The sequence below is a fragment of the Sorex fumeus genome, unplaced genomic scaffold (assembly GCF_029834395.1).
Source record: "Sorex fumeus unplaced genomic scaffold, SorFum_2.1 ptg000149l, whole genome shotgun sequence".
In the NCBI taxonomy this organism is placed as follows: domain Eukaryota; kingdom Metazoa; phylum Chordata; class Mammalia; order Eulipotyphla; family Soricidae; genus Sorex; species Sorex fumeus.
Window position 1 is genome coordinate 2,295,432 of NW_026606206.1, and position 15,780 is coordinate 2,311,211.

A 15,780-nucleotide genomic window follows, 5' to 3' on the forward strand; every position below is an offset into this window, starting at 1 on the left:
CATTAGATTTAAGTCACTGCTGGAGAAAGAACCTTCTTTGTGGGTTTAGTCTATGAACACTTAGTAGATCTCTAATAAGTGCTAATTGTTATGTGCAGATGTAAGACTCAGGCCTACCGTTGAGGAGTTAGAAATTGAAAAGGCGGTTGGAATTGATGGCTGCGTCAGTATATGGTTCAGTGTTAAAATGCCTGCCTTCTGGGTATGGCTCCCTGACTCCATTTCAGGACAATACAAGATAAATAAAACAGAAGGGGAAACACTTGGGAATCTTTTTTAAATAATTCAATTTGAGAAATGTAAAGAACTATTGAAATACAGAACAACCTTCACTACACTCTGGGAGAGAAGGAGGGCAAGGATGTTATGTAGAGAAAGTGCTGTAAATGGAGACTTAGAAATACCGGGGAAAAGCGAGGTGTTACATTCAGAGGGAATCAGGTAGAGAAAAAGCATCCGTGGGTAGAGTCCATGATGTTTCTGGTAAAGGGTCCAGGATTTGATGAGGGTAGTATTTCCGGAGAAGAAAGGAAGAAGAGGGTTGAGTAGTTTAGTGAGAAATGAAATTTTTATTTTTATGTTATTTGTGGTTTGGGGGCCACACCCAGTGGTACTCAGGGATTTCTCCTGACTTCGTGCTCCTGAAGAGACTTGGGGGACCCTCTGGGTGCCAGCGATTGAACCCCAGGCAGCTGCGTGCAAGGCAAGCGCCTGACCCACTGTACAGTATCTGTTCAATCCCAATAGATAAAGTTTTTAAAGTGCATTGTATCATAGATTAAGGAATTTATATATAAACCTTATAACAATCAAAAATAACTTTGATTCTCGATGTTTGAAGCAAAACGGTGAAATGTCACAACATTTTCAATAGAAATGACACTTTGGCAAGTGTCATTTAATATGGCAAGACATATTGAATAAGAAGAAACAAGAGATAAAGACACTTAAGTGGTTTTACCACAGTCCTAATTTCTAGTGTGAGTGTTCCATATTGAAGAGTCAGTCCCAGGGTCATCTATTATGAGTAGTTCTCTCAGGGATTTAAATTTTGTAATTCATAGGTGTTCAATGTTTCTTTAAAATTACAGACCCCTATTCTTTGTTTATAACCAATAAAGAGTAGGAAGAGCTCAGTAATAATAAAATGAACAGTAGAGCAGTAACTTTTGCTGTAAATATAATGCTTGTATGAGTTGTATAATCTTTCCTGGGTTTCTAATATATATATATATATATATATATATTAGTGGTAACAGGAATTTTACTTTCTGCTGTGGTCTCTGAATTTCTGCAAAGCAGTACTGCACAGTGAAGATGATGATGAGATAAAAAATTAAAAATTGGGGGGCTGGTGAGATAGTACATTGAGTAAGGTGCTTGTCTTGCACATGGCTGTCCAGGGTTCAATCCCTGCCAGTCCCCAAGCACTGCCAGGAGTGATCCCTAAACTCAGATCCATAAATCCCCCCAAAAAAGTAAATCCCTGCAAAATAAAAAATATTAATTAAAAACTTAAATATGAACAAGAACCTTGATAAATTGCACCTAACACAGCTGATGGCTGCTTTCCAGGGACTTGCAAAGAATCATAGCAGATTTTCATGGAGTATTTCGTTTTTAAATAAAAATGTCTTAAGAAAGCAAGACTCTCAGAAGTTTCCTTTTGAAATTGATTCTAGAACTATAAAGGGTAAATTTTGGTCCACAAACCCTGCCCAGCAGATAATCTTAACATAGTAATAATATCGTGTTAAAATTCACAATAGTGTGGACATTTTAAGAAGTAATTTAGAGTTATCACTAATGTTAATAAATTATGCTAACTTCAGTTTCGTACATATTAGTTTCAATAGTAGGTTACAAAAAACAAAGACATTCTGAAACTTTAGATTTTTTTTTGTAATGATGAAAGTTTGGATCTTGCACCTTTTCTTTTGGAATGAAGTCTTGCTAATTGTGGTGCTAAGTGCTTTTAATGTAATGAGCACACATTGGGATTTGTAAGCAAGAAGATTTCGGTTTTTCTCTGAAGGATTCTATTGAGTGGCAGCACTGACAGGTCTAAATTGAAGCCAATTACCCTATTTGCAAAAATAGTTGGACTGGAGAGGACATTTATCTCCCTAGGTACGGATGTAACAGTTAAGAGTATTCTCCAGCTGGAACAGTAGTACAGCAGACAGGGAGTCGGCCTTGCACATGGCTGACCCAGGTTCAATCCTGGCATCCCACATGGTTACCTGAGTACAGCTGTAGCAATTCCTGAGTGTAGAGCCAGGAGTAAACCCTGAGCATCACCAGGTGTGCCCCAAAAATACAGCAAACAGTGAGTATGTTCGAAACAATGAAAAGATAGTTTTGAGTAATTTGTCTTCATAGCTTATAAAAGATGATTCTCAACTTTAAAAATTTTTAAATAAAATAAAGTTTTAAAAATGTTATTATAGATTCACAATGTGAAGAAAAATTTTTTTAAATAAAATGATTCCAAAACTCAAGTGATTCTACAAATATATTAAAATCAATTTGAAAGCCTGCCATTCTTTTTCACATAAAATGACATGAAAAAATTTTAGTATGTCATAAAAGTATTTAATATATTTTATCAGTTTATAAGTTTATAAGTATAATTTATAATATAAACAGTTATATAGATTTAACAGATTTTATATTTATGTTTGTAATATGTTTAAATGAATACGCTTATAAATAAATTTCATAATGTATTTTAAAGCATTTAATATCGTTTATAAAATATTTTAATGTTATACAAATATATTTTATATATTCATTCACAATAATTATTCTACTAATATTTAACATTCCCCAAACTCAAGTTGTTTAAATGCCCAGGGGCCTGTTGTATACAGTTATATATATTCATCTTCCTTAGTGTAAATTTAATCTCTCACATGCTCTTTCATTTGAGTGGTAGGGAGGCATTTGGAGCATACCCAGTAGTACTCTGGGACTGCTCCTGGCTATGTATGTGTTCATGGATTATCCCCAATGGTGCTAAGGGGACCATGTGTACAGGGGATAGAACCAGGATCAGCTGCATACACGGCAAATGCCTTAACCGTGTACCATCTCTCTAGCCCTCATCTGTTCTTTATTATTTTTATTTTTTTAATTATTTAATGACCATGCGATACACAGTTACAAAGTTGTTCATGATGGGTTTCAATCGTACAGCGTTCCAGCAACTGACCTTCAGTGTAAATTCCCTACCACCAATGTCACCAGTTTCCCTCCCATTACCCCAACCCAGCTGCCTCTTTGGCAGACTCTCTCTTCCCGATCCCTTTCCCTCTCCCTCTCACCCCTCTTTTGGGAATTGTGGTTTGCAATATAGGTACCGAAAGCTCACAATGTATACCCCATTAACTCCTTTCAGCACTCAGTTCTTGTTGAGAATGGTCATTTCCAACTAGCCTGGTCATAGTGTTCCCTTCTCTGCCCTTCCAGCCCACCCCCACTTGTAGCAAGCTCCCAACCATGGACCAGTCATTCCAAGTTTTGTTTCTACTGTCCTTGGGTATTAGTCTCATACTATGGTTTTTTTATATCTCACAAATGAGTGCAGTAATATGCCTTCCCCTCTCCTTTGGACTCATTTCACTCACCATGATATTCTACGTGTCCATCCACTTATGAGCAAATTTCATGATTTCATTATTTTGGAGTGAACATAGAACATAGAAGTTGGCTTTTCTGCATTATATTTTTGGTCCCCTGGGGTGTCTTCTGAGGGGTGGTGTTGCTGGGTCGTATAGAAGCTTGGTTTTTAGTTTTTTAAGGAATGCCCTTACTGTTTTCTAAAAAGACTGAACCATCGTTGACATTCCCACCGACAATGAATTTCTTCTTTCAGTTAAGAGATTCTCCCCTCATCTGCACCAGCACTGATTGTTCTTCTTATTTTCGATGTGTGCTAGTCTCAATCTGCCCTCATATGTTCTTATAATAAGAAAATTCAAGCCTATGCAGTGATTATTTAACCAAATAAAAGTAAAGCTTTAGTGGTCAGTTTGGAATCACAGTAGTTGGCAATTATAATTTCCGTCGCTCATATAGCATTGTGGATTTTATAGCTCCTTTGTGGTATTTTATTTGAATATGTGATGGGCCAGTAGAAGAAATTTCTACTTATCTACAAAACAGATTCCCAGCTAAGCCACTATACAGAACATAGCCATGACTCTGGAAATAGAAACAGCTTCTAATTGAAAACACAGGTGTCACTGTACCTGGCCTTCAGCTTAATTGAAACAGCAAAGCCACCTTCAAGCCATTTACCTAAAACAAAGGAGCAGATTAGAACCACTTAATTCATAGGTGATCATGAGATATAACAGCTGGTGAGAGGAAATTTAAGTGGACAAAGCCTTCTATTTACTTTTGGTTATTAAACATAGCAGTCTGTGCACATAGTGGAGAGACAAACAGAGGTAGACAATCTAAAAGGCTTTTTGAGTATCACTTTGGTGGCTAAAATGTATTCTAACAAAGTTTAATAACTTTTGCATATTGGGTGACATTATAACTGATTAAAAGGAGGTAACTTATTTTCTCTCCTTAAGGAAAACAGGAGAATCTGTAATAGTTGAGTTTTTTAGTTTTTTTTTTTAATACCTTCAGTGGAGCGCCTGGAGAGGTAATTCAGTGGACTGAGCACTTGCCTTGCATGCAGTTGTCCAGGGTTTGATTCCAGCATCTCCTAGGATTCCCCAAGCACTGCATCCCAGGTGGTTCCCCCAAGCATTGCCAGGAGTAATTCCTGGATGCAAAACCAGGAGTAACTCCTGAGTATTGCCAGTGTGACCCTCTCACTGTCCCCCACCCCTAGAAGAAAACCCTTCAGTTCAAAATATGTCACAGAGAATAATTTTGAGTTAAATGAAGTAATATGCAAGTTTCAGTGAAATTTACTCATGAACTAATTTGCTGATTCTCGCTTCAACATAAATAAATTCAGATTTTATCATAGAGAAAATGGATCATTAATTTTAGCTCCATACAGATTTTTGTTACAGTGCATTGTTTTTAAAAGAATTTTTATTCTTTAGGTTTTTAGGACACACTTAGCTGTACTCAGGGCTTACTCCTGGGTCTGTGCTCAGGGATTACTCCTAGCAGTCTCAGGGGACTATATGGGGTGCCCAGGATCAAATCCAGTTCAGCTGCATGCAAGGCAAGCAATTTGCCCTCTAATTCTCTTCAGTCCTTATTGTTCATATTTAAAAGAAGCATATACGAAGTGTTAACACATACAAATTTAGTTTTTCTTCCAACTCTAGACAAAAGGGGTAAAATAGAGCCAAGTGCTTTCCCTAGACTTTCTAAGAAAAACTAGAATATGTAACAAACAGGACTAGTATCCAGTTCTCTTAAAAGAATTTTACCTCGAGCAGGCCCAGTAACATTGGAGACTTTGTTGTTACTGTGTTTGGCATATCAGATGCGTCACGTCACGGGGAGCTTGCCAGGGTCTGCCGTGCGGGCGAGATACTCTCGGTAGCTGGCCGGGCTCTCCGAGAGGGCGGAGGAATCGAACTCGGGTCGGCCATGTTGGCTGCGTGCAAGGCAAACGCCCTACCGCTGTGCTATCGAAGTAAAGTAACCCAAACAGAAACATACTCAGGAAATTTTTTTTTAAAGCTTTACTATAATACCATGCTTTACCAAGTTATTCACAATACATTTGTTTCAGGCATTGAATGTTCCAGGACCAATTCACAACCAGTATGATCTTCTCTCCACCAGTGTCCTGTTTCCTACCCACCGTCCCAGCCTGCTGTACCCTTGCCAGGCACAAATAATTTAAATCATATTAGTAAGTAAAGTAAAGGCCCTCCCGTTGATCATCGATTTGCTCGAGCGGACCCAGTAACGTCTCCATTGGAGACTTTGTTGTTACTGTGTCTGGCATATCGAATACTCTCGGTAGCTTGCCGGGCTCTCCGAGAGGGGCGGAGGAATCGAACTCGGGTCGGCCATGTTGGCTGCGTGCAAGGCAAATGCCCTACCCGCTGTGCTATTTGTTACAATAAAAGGCAAGTGGAATTATCAAAACTTAGATAAATAGCACAGCTGTAGGGCACTTGCCTTGCATGCATCCGGCCCGGCCAAGCCGGGTTCGATTCTTCCGCCCCTCTCGGAGAGCCGGCAAGCTACTGAGAGTATCTCGCCCACACGGCAAAGCCTGGCAAGCTACCCGTGACATATTCAATATGCCAAATACAGTCACAACAAGTCTCACGATGGAGACGTTACTGGGCCCCTCGAGCAAATCGATGAACTACGGGAGTACTGTGACTGTGAACTGTGACCGTGAGATAAATAAAACTCAGTTTGTGTTAATTCTTATATCTCATAACAGTGTTACTGAAATTATTGTCTGAGTATTAACTGAGCTGGTTGATACTAGTTGTGCCTTTGTGTTACTGTTTTCACTCATGAGCTTGGCGGTCTTCTACACAACTTGCCCATATATTTTTTGCAATCCCACTGGACTGGCAACCCTGTGAAATTTGGTGGTGCCCCGCGGCCACATTTGCGGTCCAAGATCCATGAAGCTGGAACAACTTAGTGACTTGGCAGCTTGATGAGGTTCAGTTGTGAAACTGGGCTGTTTCTGTGTTGGAGGCTGTTGGGTGAGACTGCGGGCTGCTGTTCCTTCAGGTCGAAAGGAGAAGCTGTCTGCCTCTGTTCTGAGAAGATCCCAGAGTTTTAGCTGGGATTCATCCAGCTGGAAATATTTAGCAACATCATGTTCTTTTTTTGAGATTAGTTGTGGAGCTGGGCTATTTCTCTGCCAGCAAGATGGCCGTTTATGCAGATTGGGGAAAGGGGTGGGGAGCAGAGGGGGTGCAGAGAGACACTGCAGGTAATCAGATACTTTCCTTGTTTGCTGCTGACACTTGTAGGTCCAGAGCACAGATAGGATTAGCCCCTGGACACTGTAGTGTGTGACCCATCCACCCCCCTCTTCTTTTTTCTGTGAAATAAGAGGGGACGTCATGTTTCTTTGTTTAAAAATTCTTTTATATTTTTATCTTTAATTTTTATTTACTTTTTAGTCAAGACGCGATGATTCCCAAAGCTGTTCATAATAGAATTGCTTCAGGCTTACAGTGTTGCAACACCAATCCCACCACCCGTGTCCCCAGAGTCCCTGCCATACCGAGCCTGCCCCCGTGGCAGGGATGTAACAGGTCATACTTCTATGACCAGGTCCTCCAAAAGTGGGGGGGGGGGGAAATGCCGCTTCCTCCCTCTTTGAATGGTGGCTTGAATGCATCCTGTAGAAGGTATGTTTGTGATCCTGAAGGAGAACAGTAGAAGTCATTTGAAAAGATGGTGCACCAAGGCTTTGTGCTTTGGCTGTAGACTTGTGAAAGCATACGCGTCCCTCAGGAGTTTTGTGAAAATATAAACACGAATGTGTTAGATAACTAGTAATTATCACTATTATACTGAGTTCACAGAGTTAAAAAAATAGGGAGCATCAAATAGAGGGTGTTGGGAGGATCCTCCCAGGATGGGAGTTGCATGCTGAAAGTAGACTCTAGACCAAACATGATTGCCACCCAATGCCTCTTTTGCAAACCACAGAACCCAAAAGGAGAGCGAGAACAAAAGGGAATGCCCTGCCACGAGGCAGGGGGGGATGGGGGCGATGAGGGATGGGAGGGGTACTGGGACCCATGGTGGTGGAAAATGGACACTGGTGAAGAGATGGGTACTCAGTCATTGTATAACTGAAACACAAGCACAAAAATTTGTAAGTCTACAAGTGCACCTCATGGTGTTTCACTAATAAAAATTTTTAAAAAAAGAAAAGAAAAGAAGACATCAAGTCATAAAAAAATATTTAAGAGTTAGTGTGCTTGATAGAAGAATGAAGCTAGGTATTGATTAGTTTGGTTTACATTTTGTTAAATCTTCTAGGCAAGTGATTGTTTACCATGCTTTTCGTAGGCCATAAGTCCCATAGGACCATTATAGGTTATTGGTAAATTGCTCTCAGGTAACTGAAGGTGACAGGACTCTTAGTAGAAGATGATCTGCTATTCATTTGGCTTTTGGAGACAAGGAATCTTGTCACTGAGATATTTAACATTCACTATGCCTCTACAACAGTTCAATGTGTTAAGAAATTTTACAGTGAATACAGGAAGATCAAAAATAATCACCATTTAATAATTCTAGAGATTCATTTTAAAATTGTAAAATTATAAAAATTCATTGGAGAATTTGACAGTAATAGCAGTTATGTTTCTGATTAGCATTTATTGAGTATTTAAAATATCTTGTAATTTCTGTAAATAATGCAGGATGTTACTTAGCAGTGTTGTTGCTATTTACTGATAAGAAAAATTGTAGCTGGGGCTGGAGTGATAGCACAGCGGGTAGGGCGTTTGCCTTGCACAGGGCCCAACCGGGTTCAATTCCCAGCATCCTATATGGTTCCCCGAGCACTGCCAGGAGTAATTCCTGAGTGCATGAACCAGTAGTAAAACCTATGCATTGCTGGGTGTGACCCAAAAAGCAAATAAAAAAAAAGAAATCAGAAAGGATTCTGAAATTCCTAGTGTAGATCACCGGGCACTGCATGATCCGCTGAGCACCAACCCAACAGAAGCCCTGATCTAGCACTGCCGGGTGTGACCTCAAAAAACAAAAATAATTGTAGCCACTTTAATTTTGCTATATTGAAGAAGCCATAAGTCACTAATTTAGTTTTGCTTAGCCTCTCTTCCCTTTTTGTTTTGGCTGTCCGTACATAAGGTGGATTCATTGTCACTCCAAATAAAGGAGAGGTCGGACTTCTTCTAGAATCAGTATCACAGAAACAGCCAACTATAGTAGAGAACTGTTATACATATTTTAGCAAGAATATACCCATTCTATACAATTATTAGTGTTCCATGAATATATGTTAAATGAAAGAGTAATTTAGAGCTATTATTTTAGCGAACATTGTCAACATACTCTCTACCCTACTTTTCCCAATTATTTTTATTATAGATGTAATTAATATTACTACCCCAGTGAATCCAATGTTTTCTCCTCTCCTTACCCAGTTTTATAAGCGGAAAACTAGTAAAGAGATAAATACTCAAAAAGTTATCAATAAGAATTGAAAAAGGGGCTGAAAAGATAGTACAGTGGGTAGGGTGTTTGCGTTGACGCGACCAACCTGGGTTCGATTCCCAGCATCCCATATGGTCCCCTGAGCACCGCCAGGAGTAATTCCTGAGTGCATGAGCCAGGAGTAACCCCTGTGCATCACTGGGTGTGACCCAAAAAGAAAAAAAAAGAATCGAAAAGATAGAGTAATTGTCATTAACTGGCAGAACTGATCTTATAAATCATTTAGACATAGACATGCCCAGTGTGACATCAGGGAGTCAGTACTGTTCTAAAAGATTGGGAATCTACCTTCACTGTTTTCTTCCAGTATGTCCATGTTTATATTATTTTTATTTCAGACCTCAGGTCAACTAAAGACTTTATTTGGAACTGTTTTTCCAAAAATAATCTCAATATTCCAGTAGAAAATACTGACATTTTTCCTCATTTACGAGTTAAGTAATTAGATTTGTTCATGCAAATCAAATGACTGTGTACTTCCTAGGGTTATTGGCATGATAATGAGTATATTTGCCTATACAGTTCAGATTTTGCATGTGTGTTTTCCACCTGTTTCAAAGGTGCTTTTTCAGACATTATCATGTTGAAAATTCTTCTACTTGATACTTATTAGTTGAACATAGTTGTTAATATATACCATTCTTCGCTTCTCCTTAAACTCCTTCAGTGCCTGTACATGTGAGATTATTGACAAAATTAGACATTATTTTACAGTAGAGTTACAGCTGTCCAAGTTCTAAATAACAGCTTTAACTAACCCCATGAGGAAAGATGCCTAATAATTTTCCAAGTTTTCTTTGTTAGTGATAGGATTCATGAGAACACTTAGCTATTAAAGCATTACAGTTTCTTTGATTTCTTAATCATTAGCAACTTTCGCTCTGATTGCCCATGGAGTTGCAAGCTGTTAAAATTATCATTTGCCTCTTATTAATTTTGAAACCAAGAGCTGTTTCTTCCTTTGATATAGCACAGGTCTTTCTCAGTACACCCACAACTCATAAACAGTATGAATCTAGTGTAAGAAAGCTTAGTCTAAAAGTAATGAATTTATAAAGTCAATTAAGATACAGTAGAATACCTCAAACAACTGAAGACTTCCGTTTTCTAAGGGATTTAGCAAAGACTTTTTTAGTAGATCTCTCTTGTTCTTAAAATTTGTGATTTAAATGATGATTGTTTATTAAGATATATGAAAGATATGTCCTGACCAAAAGCCCAGTTGAAAATAGCGAATACATTTCATACATTTCTGCATTATCATGTAACTCAATAGACTATTTCTTATCCTGTAAAAATTCTGTTTATACACAGTCTTTTACAAACCATATCCCTACTGTGTTTGACCCATCATAGCACTGTAGCACTGTCCTCCCATTGTTCATCGATTTGCTCAAGTGGGCACCAGTAGTGTCTCCATTGTGAGACTTGTTACAGTTTTTGTCATCTCAAATATGCCACGGGAAGCTTGCCAGGCTCTTCTGTGCAGGCGGGATACTCTTAGTAGCTTGCCAGGCTCTCCGAGAGGGATGGAGGAATGAAGCCCAGGTTGGCCGCATACAAGGCAAACACCCTACCCTCTGTGCTGTCGCTCCAGCCCAACCCATAAATACTCTGAAATACTGAATTGATGTATGTTAAAGCCAGTTGGTGATAAAATATATTACCATGAGTATTAATTCATGTCCTCCATTCAAAGCTACTACTATAATCCAAATATAGTTTACTAGGAAAAAGTTGAAAACTAACAACTTAAATTTTTTTAATGTCATCAATGTTTGAATGTCCGTCAACATTTAAACTGAAGGAATTTGTATTAGGGCAAGGAGATTCTGTGAACTACTATTGTAGGCTACTCAAGAAGTGTCTTAGATGCTTGTTAAAATAATAAACTCCTAAACTCCGTTCTCAAAACTTATGGTGGGCAGATCTAGGGCCAGCCTAACACTTAAAAGTTTTGGAAGGCTACCCAATTTTTTTGGAAGGCTACCCAATGCTTTTAATACTAATTTAAATACTAATTTTATACTATATTAAAATAATTTAATACTATTTAAAATTTTTGAAAACTACCCAATTTAATGTTTCATTTTCAAAACATAAGACAGTATCAATGGTAGCATTCTAATGACTCTTCTTGGCTTCCTGTTAATCTCCCTTCTTCCAGAAGATCCAGCTCTCTGCCATGATCCTAGGGATAGGAAAATTTCCTTAGAACCAGACTTCCGAAAAATGAAAATGTAGCTTTCTTCAGTCTAATATTTCTGAGTTCTGTGGATTCCTTTTGAATACTAATCCAACAGTAATCATCAGACTCTGCGGATGCTACAACATGATCCATTTCATAGAACAAAACAAGAAAAACGAAAATGAGCGCTCCCTGGAAATTATCTCTTACTCGATAGATTTGTACTTATAATTTATATATAATTTATAATATTGTATACGATATATGTTATATTTAAATATATATAATTTTTACTTACATACTCTTATGTATGCGCCATATTTCTATCCTTTCTGACATCATTCCTCATGGAACAAACTCCTCTCAAACTTGTGCAAGAACTTTTTCTGAGGAGGCAGGAATGTTAGATTCTTTGAGATGCTACATATTGATAGGGAAATTAAAGAACAGATACACTTACATATCCTTGCCTAATTCATTCAGTCCAGTATTCACCTTGATATCCTTTTACCATTAGTTTTTTAAAAACTCATTTTCCAGACCTAGCTATATATTCCTTCCCTTCTACTCTATGTAAAATTTATTTATACGTACTAACCAGTATGGTTTCTCCAGCTTATTTCCTTTTTTACCTACAAACTAATATTGATACCATTTTCTCTACCTTGTAGTATACATATAAATAGTGTTTCCCATTTTGTCGTTATTATTAATCAAAATCATACATTATAATGCATTGTGTTTTGAATGCTCAATAAACTATACCTGTTTCCCAGAGAAACGTCTGTTGCCCATATTTCTAAGGATTGTGTGCAGGTAGATTAAGAACATTGCACCAGTCCTATGAAAACTTATGACAGAAGAAAATACATTATTTTCTTTTGTGACAAAATTCTATTTTTCTTCAGTGTTTGTGCCTCTTTTTTCATGCATGATGTACTAGATGCTATGAAGAACAAAGAAAACTCGATAAAACATAATTGTGGAGTCTCATCATTAGTTTTTAATTCTATATTAAAATGTAAAATAATTTAATTTATAAGTAGTATTTCCATTATCTCTTCACTGGAGTTAATAATTCAAATTCCTCTTTGAATTTGAATTATTCAACTGTTTTGCTTTTTAACCCAGAGAATCCCAAACTTCACAAGTTGAAGGATGTTAAACAATTTGACCTATCTTATTAGTGATATGAAACTTCATAGCTAAACAAAGGGAATCAAATAAAACCTGGAATTCACCAATGAGTGTAATAAAACTTCTCTATATTTCCTAAAAATAAAATCTTTCTTCTAGAACATGGTTAACTACTCCCTCACCCAAGTTGCTCAAGGTTTGCTTTCCTCATAAAATTGTTCTCTCAATGAAAAGATTAAAGGAAAAATAAAAAATAATTTATTATTTTTCATAAATGCACTCTTAGAACAACATAGTACTAACCCTTCCATCCTCGGTTACTCTGACCCCATCTTTTCAGATGATTTTTTCCATTGAATAAATGTCTGAGATCTTTGTCACTAGAAATTAACAATATTTTGATGATACAGTGTCATCATGAAGTAATAACACAAGTGATGTGTATTGCACACTCTTCTTTTTTGTTTTGAATTTTAATCCCTCTTACTCTCTGATGTGAAGAACATGATTTAAAGAAAATGAAAGATTCTGAGTCATAAAGGACAATGCTGTTAGTCATACACATATGTAAAGGGATGTCTGTTCTTTTATTGTAACTTACGTTTTCTTTTCATAGTTCTTTGTGGGATTCTGGTACACAAGAAATAAATACAGATGTCGCTTAGATTAACTGCTTTTTTTCAAGTTTAATTCATCCAAGTTTTTATAGTATTCTGGGTTGAATCATTTTCTGCAGCAACCTTCGCATTAATTTATGCGGTATTCCACTAGGTCCATTTGATTCGTATCCTTGGTCAAAGTGCAGGCATTTTCAGCGTATGCCATGCACGATTAAGTGACATTGTTATTCACTGTCACCTCATATTAATGATGCAGTTGTCTTAATAAGCTGACAGTGTAAGAGTCAGTTGTCTGGATGGTGAGAACATTAGGTGGTTTTCTTTACAAATATAATTAGAAATTAAAAAGGAATGCAAAGGCCAAGTACAAAAATGACGGTAACTGATACAAGTGTATTGTAAAACTTAAATTTTCTCATGTTCTATTTTCCGACTTTTTTAAGTAAATGAAATTTTTAATTATAGTTTCTTGTTTCTTATTTTGTATCTGCTTATCATTATATACTTGTCAAATTTGGGTTTTTTGTTAATTGATTTATGTGTATAGGTATGATGTTCATCTTCAAAATAGTCTTTCCTTTTTGCCTGTACTGCTGATGTGTATTTTCTCTGTCTTCTGAAAAGTACATAAGTTTGTACGACTAGCATCTAAGATAAAATCACATATGCAGCTGACTTTGATTCCTTTTTTAAAATTTAGTAAATTAGGTTTGTAGCTGGATTCTTGCATATATTTTGCTGCAAGATGTTCCTTCTCGTGTTTGTATTTGCAGATGTGGATAGAAGTCAAGGGAGATAAATATGTGTTGAGATGCATGAGAGCTTTTAAGAGATAAGCGATGAGAAAAATTCAGTGTGTAGAGTTTGTGACTGAAATATATTTTGGAGATATTTAAATGAACGTCATTTGTCAACATGCCTCAAATCCTAGCACTTGAATCATAATTCAGATTAAAGTCTCTGTATTCAAAGTATTACTCCCTTAATCCACAGGTCATTTAAAGCTATGTTCCAGCTGTTCTAAAACGGTAATCTTGGACATCTTTTCTGTTGCTGTCCAAACAGATATTTCATAACTTTTATTTCTTAGATAAATTTCTGAATCAAAAAATGATCTTCTAAGTCCCTCTCCATTTATTATTTTTACCTTAACTTTAAAACTGTTAAAGAAACAATCCTATAATTATCGCAAGACATTTAAGAAGATAGGTTAAAATTGAATGCCTTGGGAGTTTTGTGTGGTGCAGAAAAGCAAGGAATAATTGGTTTATTTGTTTCTTCCCCCATCTAATGTTTTTAGGTACAAGCCTATGCAGAAAGTGGATGGGGTTGCAGATGGTTTCACAGGAAGTGGTCAACAGACAGGCACATCTGTTGAGCAAACTGTAATTGCCCAAAGCCAACATCATCAACAGTTTTTAGGTATGTTAAGGTGTAATACTAATAGATGCTACTAGGATTTTGAAAACAATCGAATCATAGTAGTGTTTCTTTCAAGTACAATGTCTATTATAGATGTCAATTACGCCAGTTTTTTTTTATGCTAAAGTTATGCACAGTATACAGTTCTAGGTTATTTTTACTCTTTGTGTTCCAAAGAGCTAATCATTAAAAAAATGCAAGCTACGTGAGGTTTTCAAATGTGTATGAATTAAAAGCTATGAAATTTTTTTCCAGACTTGGTATTAATCGGGATTTTCTGATCAAAATTGTGTTTATTATTTAGTTGTTACTTCAGGTGCCAAAAATAATTTTCAGTTTCTCTGTTAAAATTAAATGTGTATTCAGTTTAATATTTTAAGTTAAATATTCAGTAAGATTAGTAAAAAAATCATAAACTTGAGGTATTTAAAATACATCACAATTCTTAACTATTTTTTATAGTTTTCAGATGGTATACATGCTTTTTATTATTTAAAGAGTTAGGAATGGAACTTTAACGTTACAAATATTCCTATCACAGCCAAAAGTGCAAAATTATAATTTTAATTGACATCTCTTTAAGAGATGAAATTGCATAATTTTTATAAGGTATGCCAAACATAGTAACAACAAGTCTCACAATGGAGACGTTACTGGGCCCACTCGAGCAACTCGATGCACAACGGGAGGACAGTGCTGCAGTGCTACTTCAGAATAAGTGGAAACTATCAGAGAATGTGTGTGTATGTGTCTGTGTGTGTGTCTGTGTGTGTGTGTGTATATGTGTATGTATATGTATCTATGTGTACTTTCTTACAAAGGCAACAAAATGGATGCCCGGGTTAGTATAGCTACTGAAGTTGAAAACAGCAGCATTTCTTAAACTAAAACCTCAGGTACATTCTTCGGACCCTTGAGCTCTTGATAAGAATTTTATTCTTTTCATTATGTGTCTTTATTTTACCTAAAACTCTTTTGAATGTGAAGGCATATTCTGGATTACTAGAATTCTGGAGTGAGCACTTTACTGCAATTTTAGTTTCCACCAATGTATCTGAATTTATGACTGGGCAGCACCATAGCTCTTGCGTTAATGTCCAGAGCGAATGAGAGAAGAACAAAGAGCCTCGTTAATCCTTCATCCTAAGAGAAGGCTCAATGATGACCCAGTGCTCTGTATAGAGAAACGTTTTACAGCTTAGTTGAACATACCAGAGTAATAGGAGAACCAGCACCATGAAGAATGTGTTG

General features: G+C 36.8%; 1 protein-coding gene across 4 annotated transcripts in view; it reads left to right on the forward strand.

Annotated features, from left to right (window-relative positions):
• The window catches only part of RFX3 (regulatory factor X3), a 317,169-nt gene that overhangs the window by 244,465 nt on the left and 56,924 nt on the right, over nucleotides 1-15,780 (forward strand). For all 4 annotated transcript variants that reach the window (XM_056106892.1, XM_056106894.1, XM_056106891.1 and 1 more), the window contains one exon: nucleotides 14,408-14,529. In XM_056106892.1, the coding sequence (XP_055962867.1) occupies nucleotides 14,408-14,529 (122 nt within the window). The remainder of the gene's footprint in view (nucleotides 1-14,407; nucleotides 14,530-15,780) is intronic.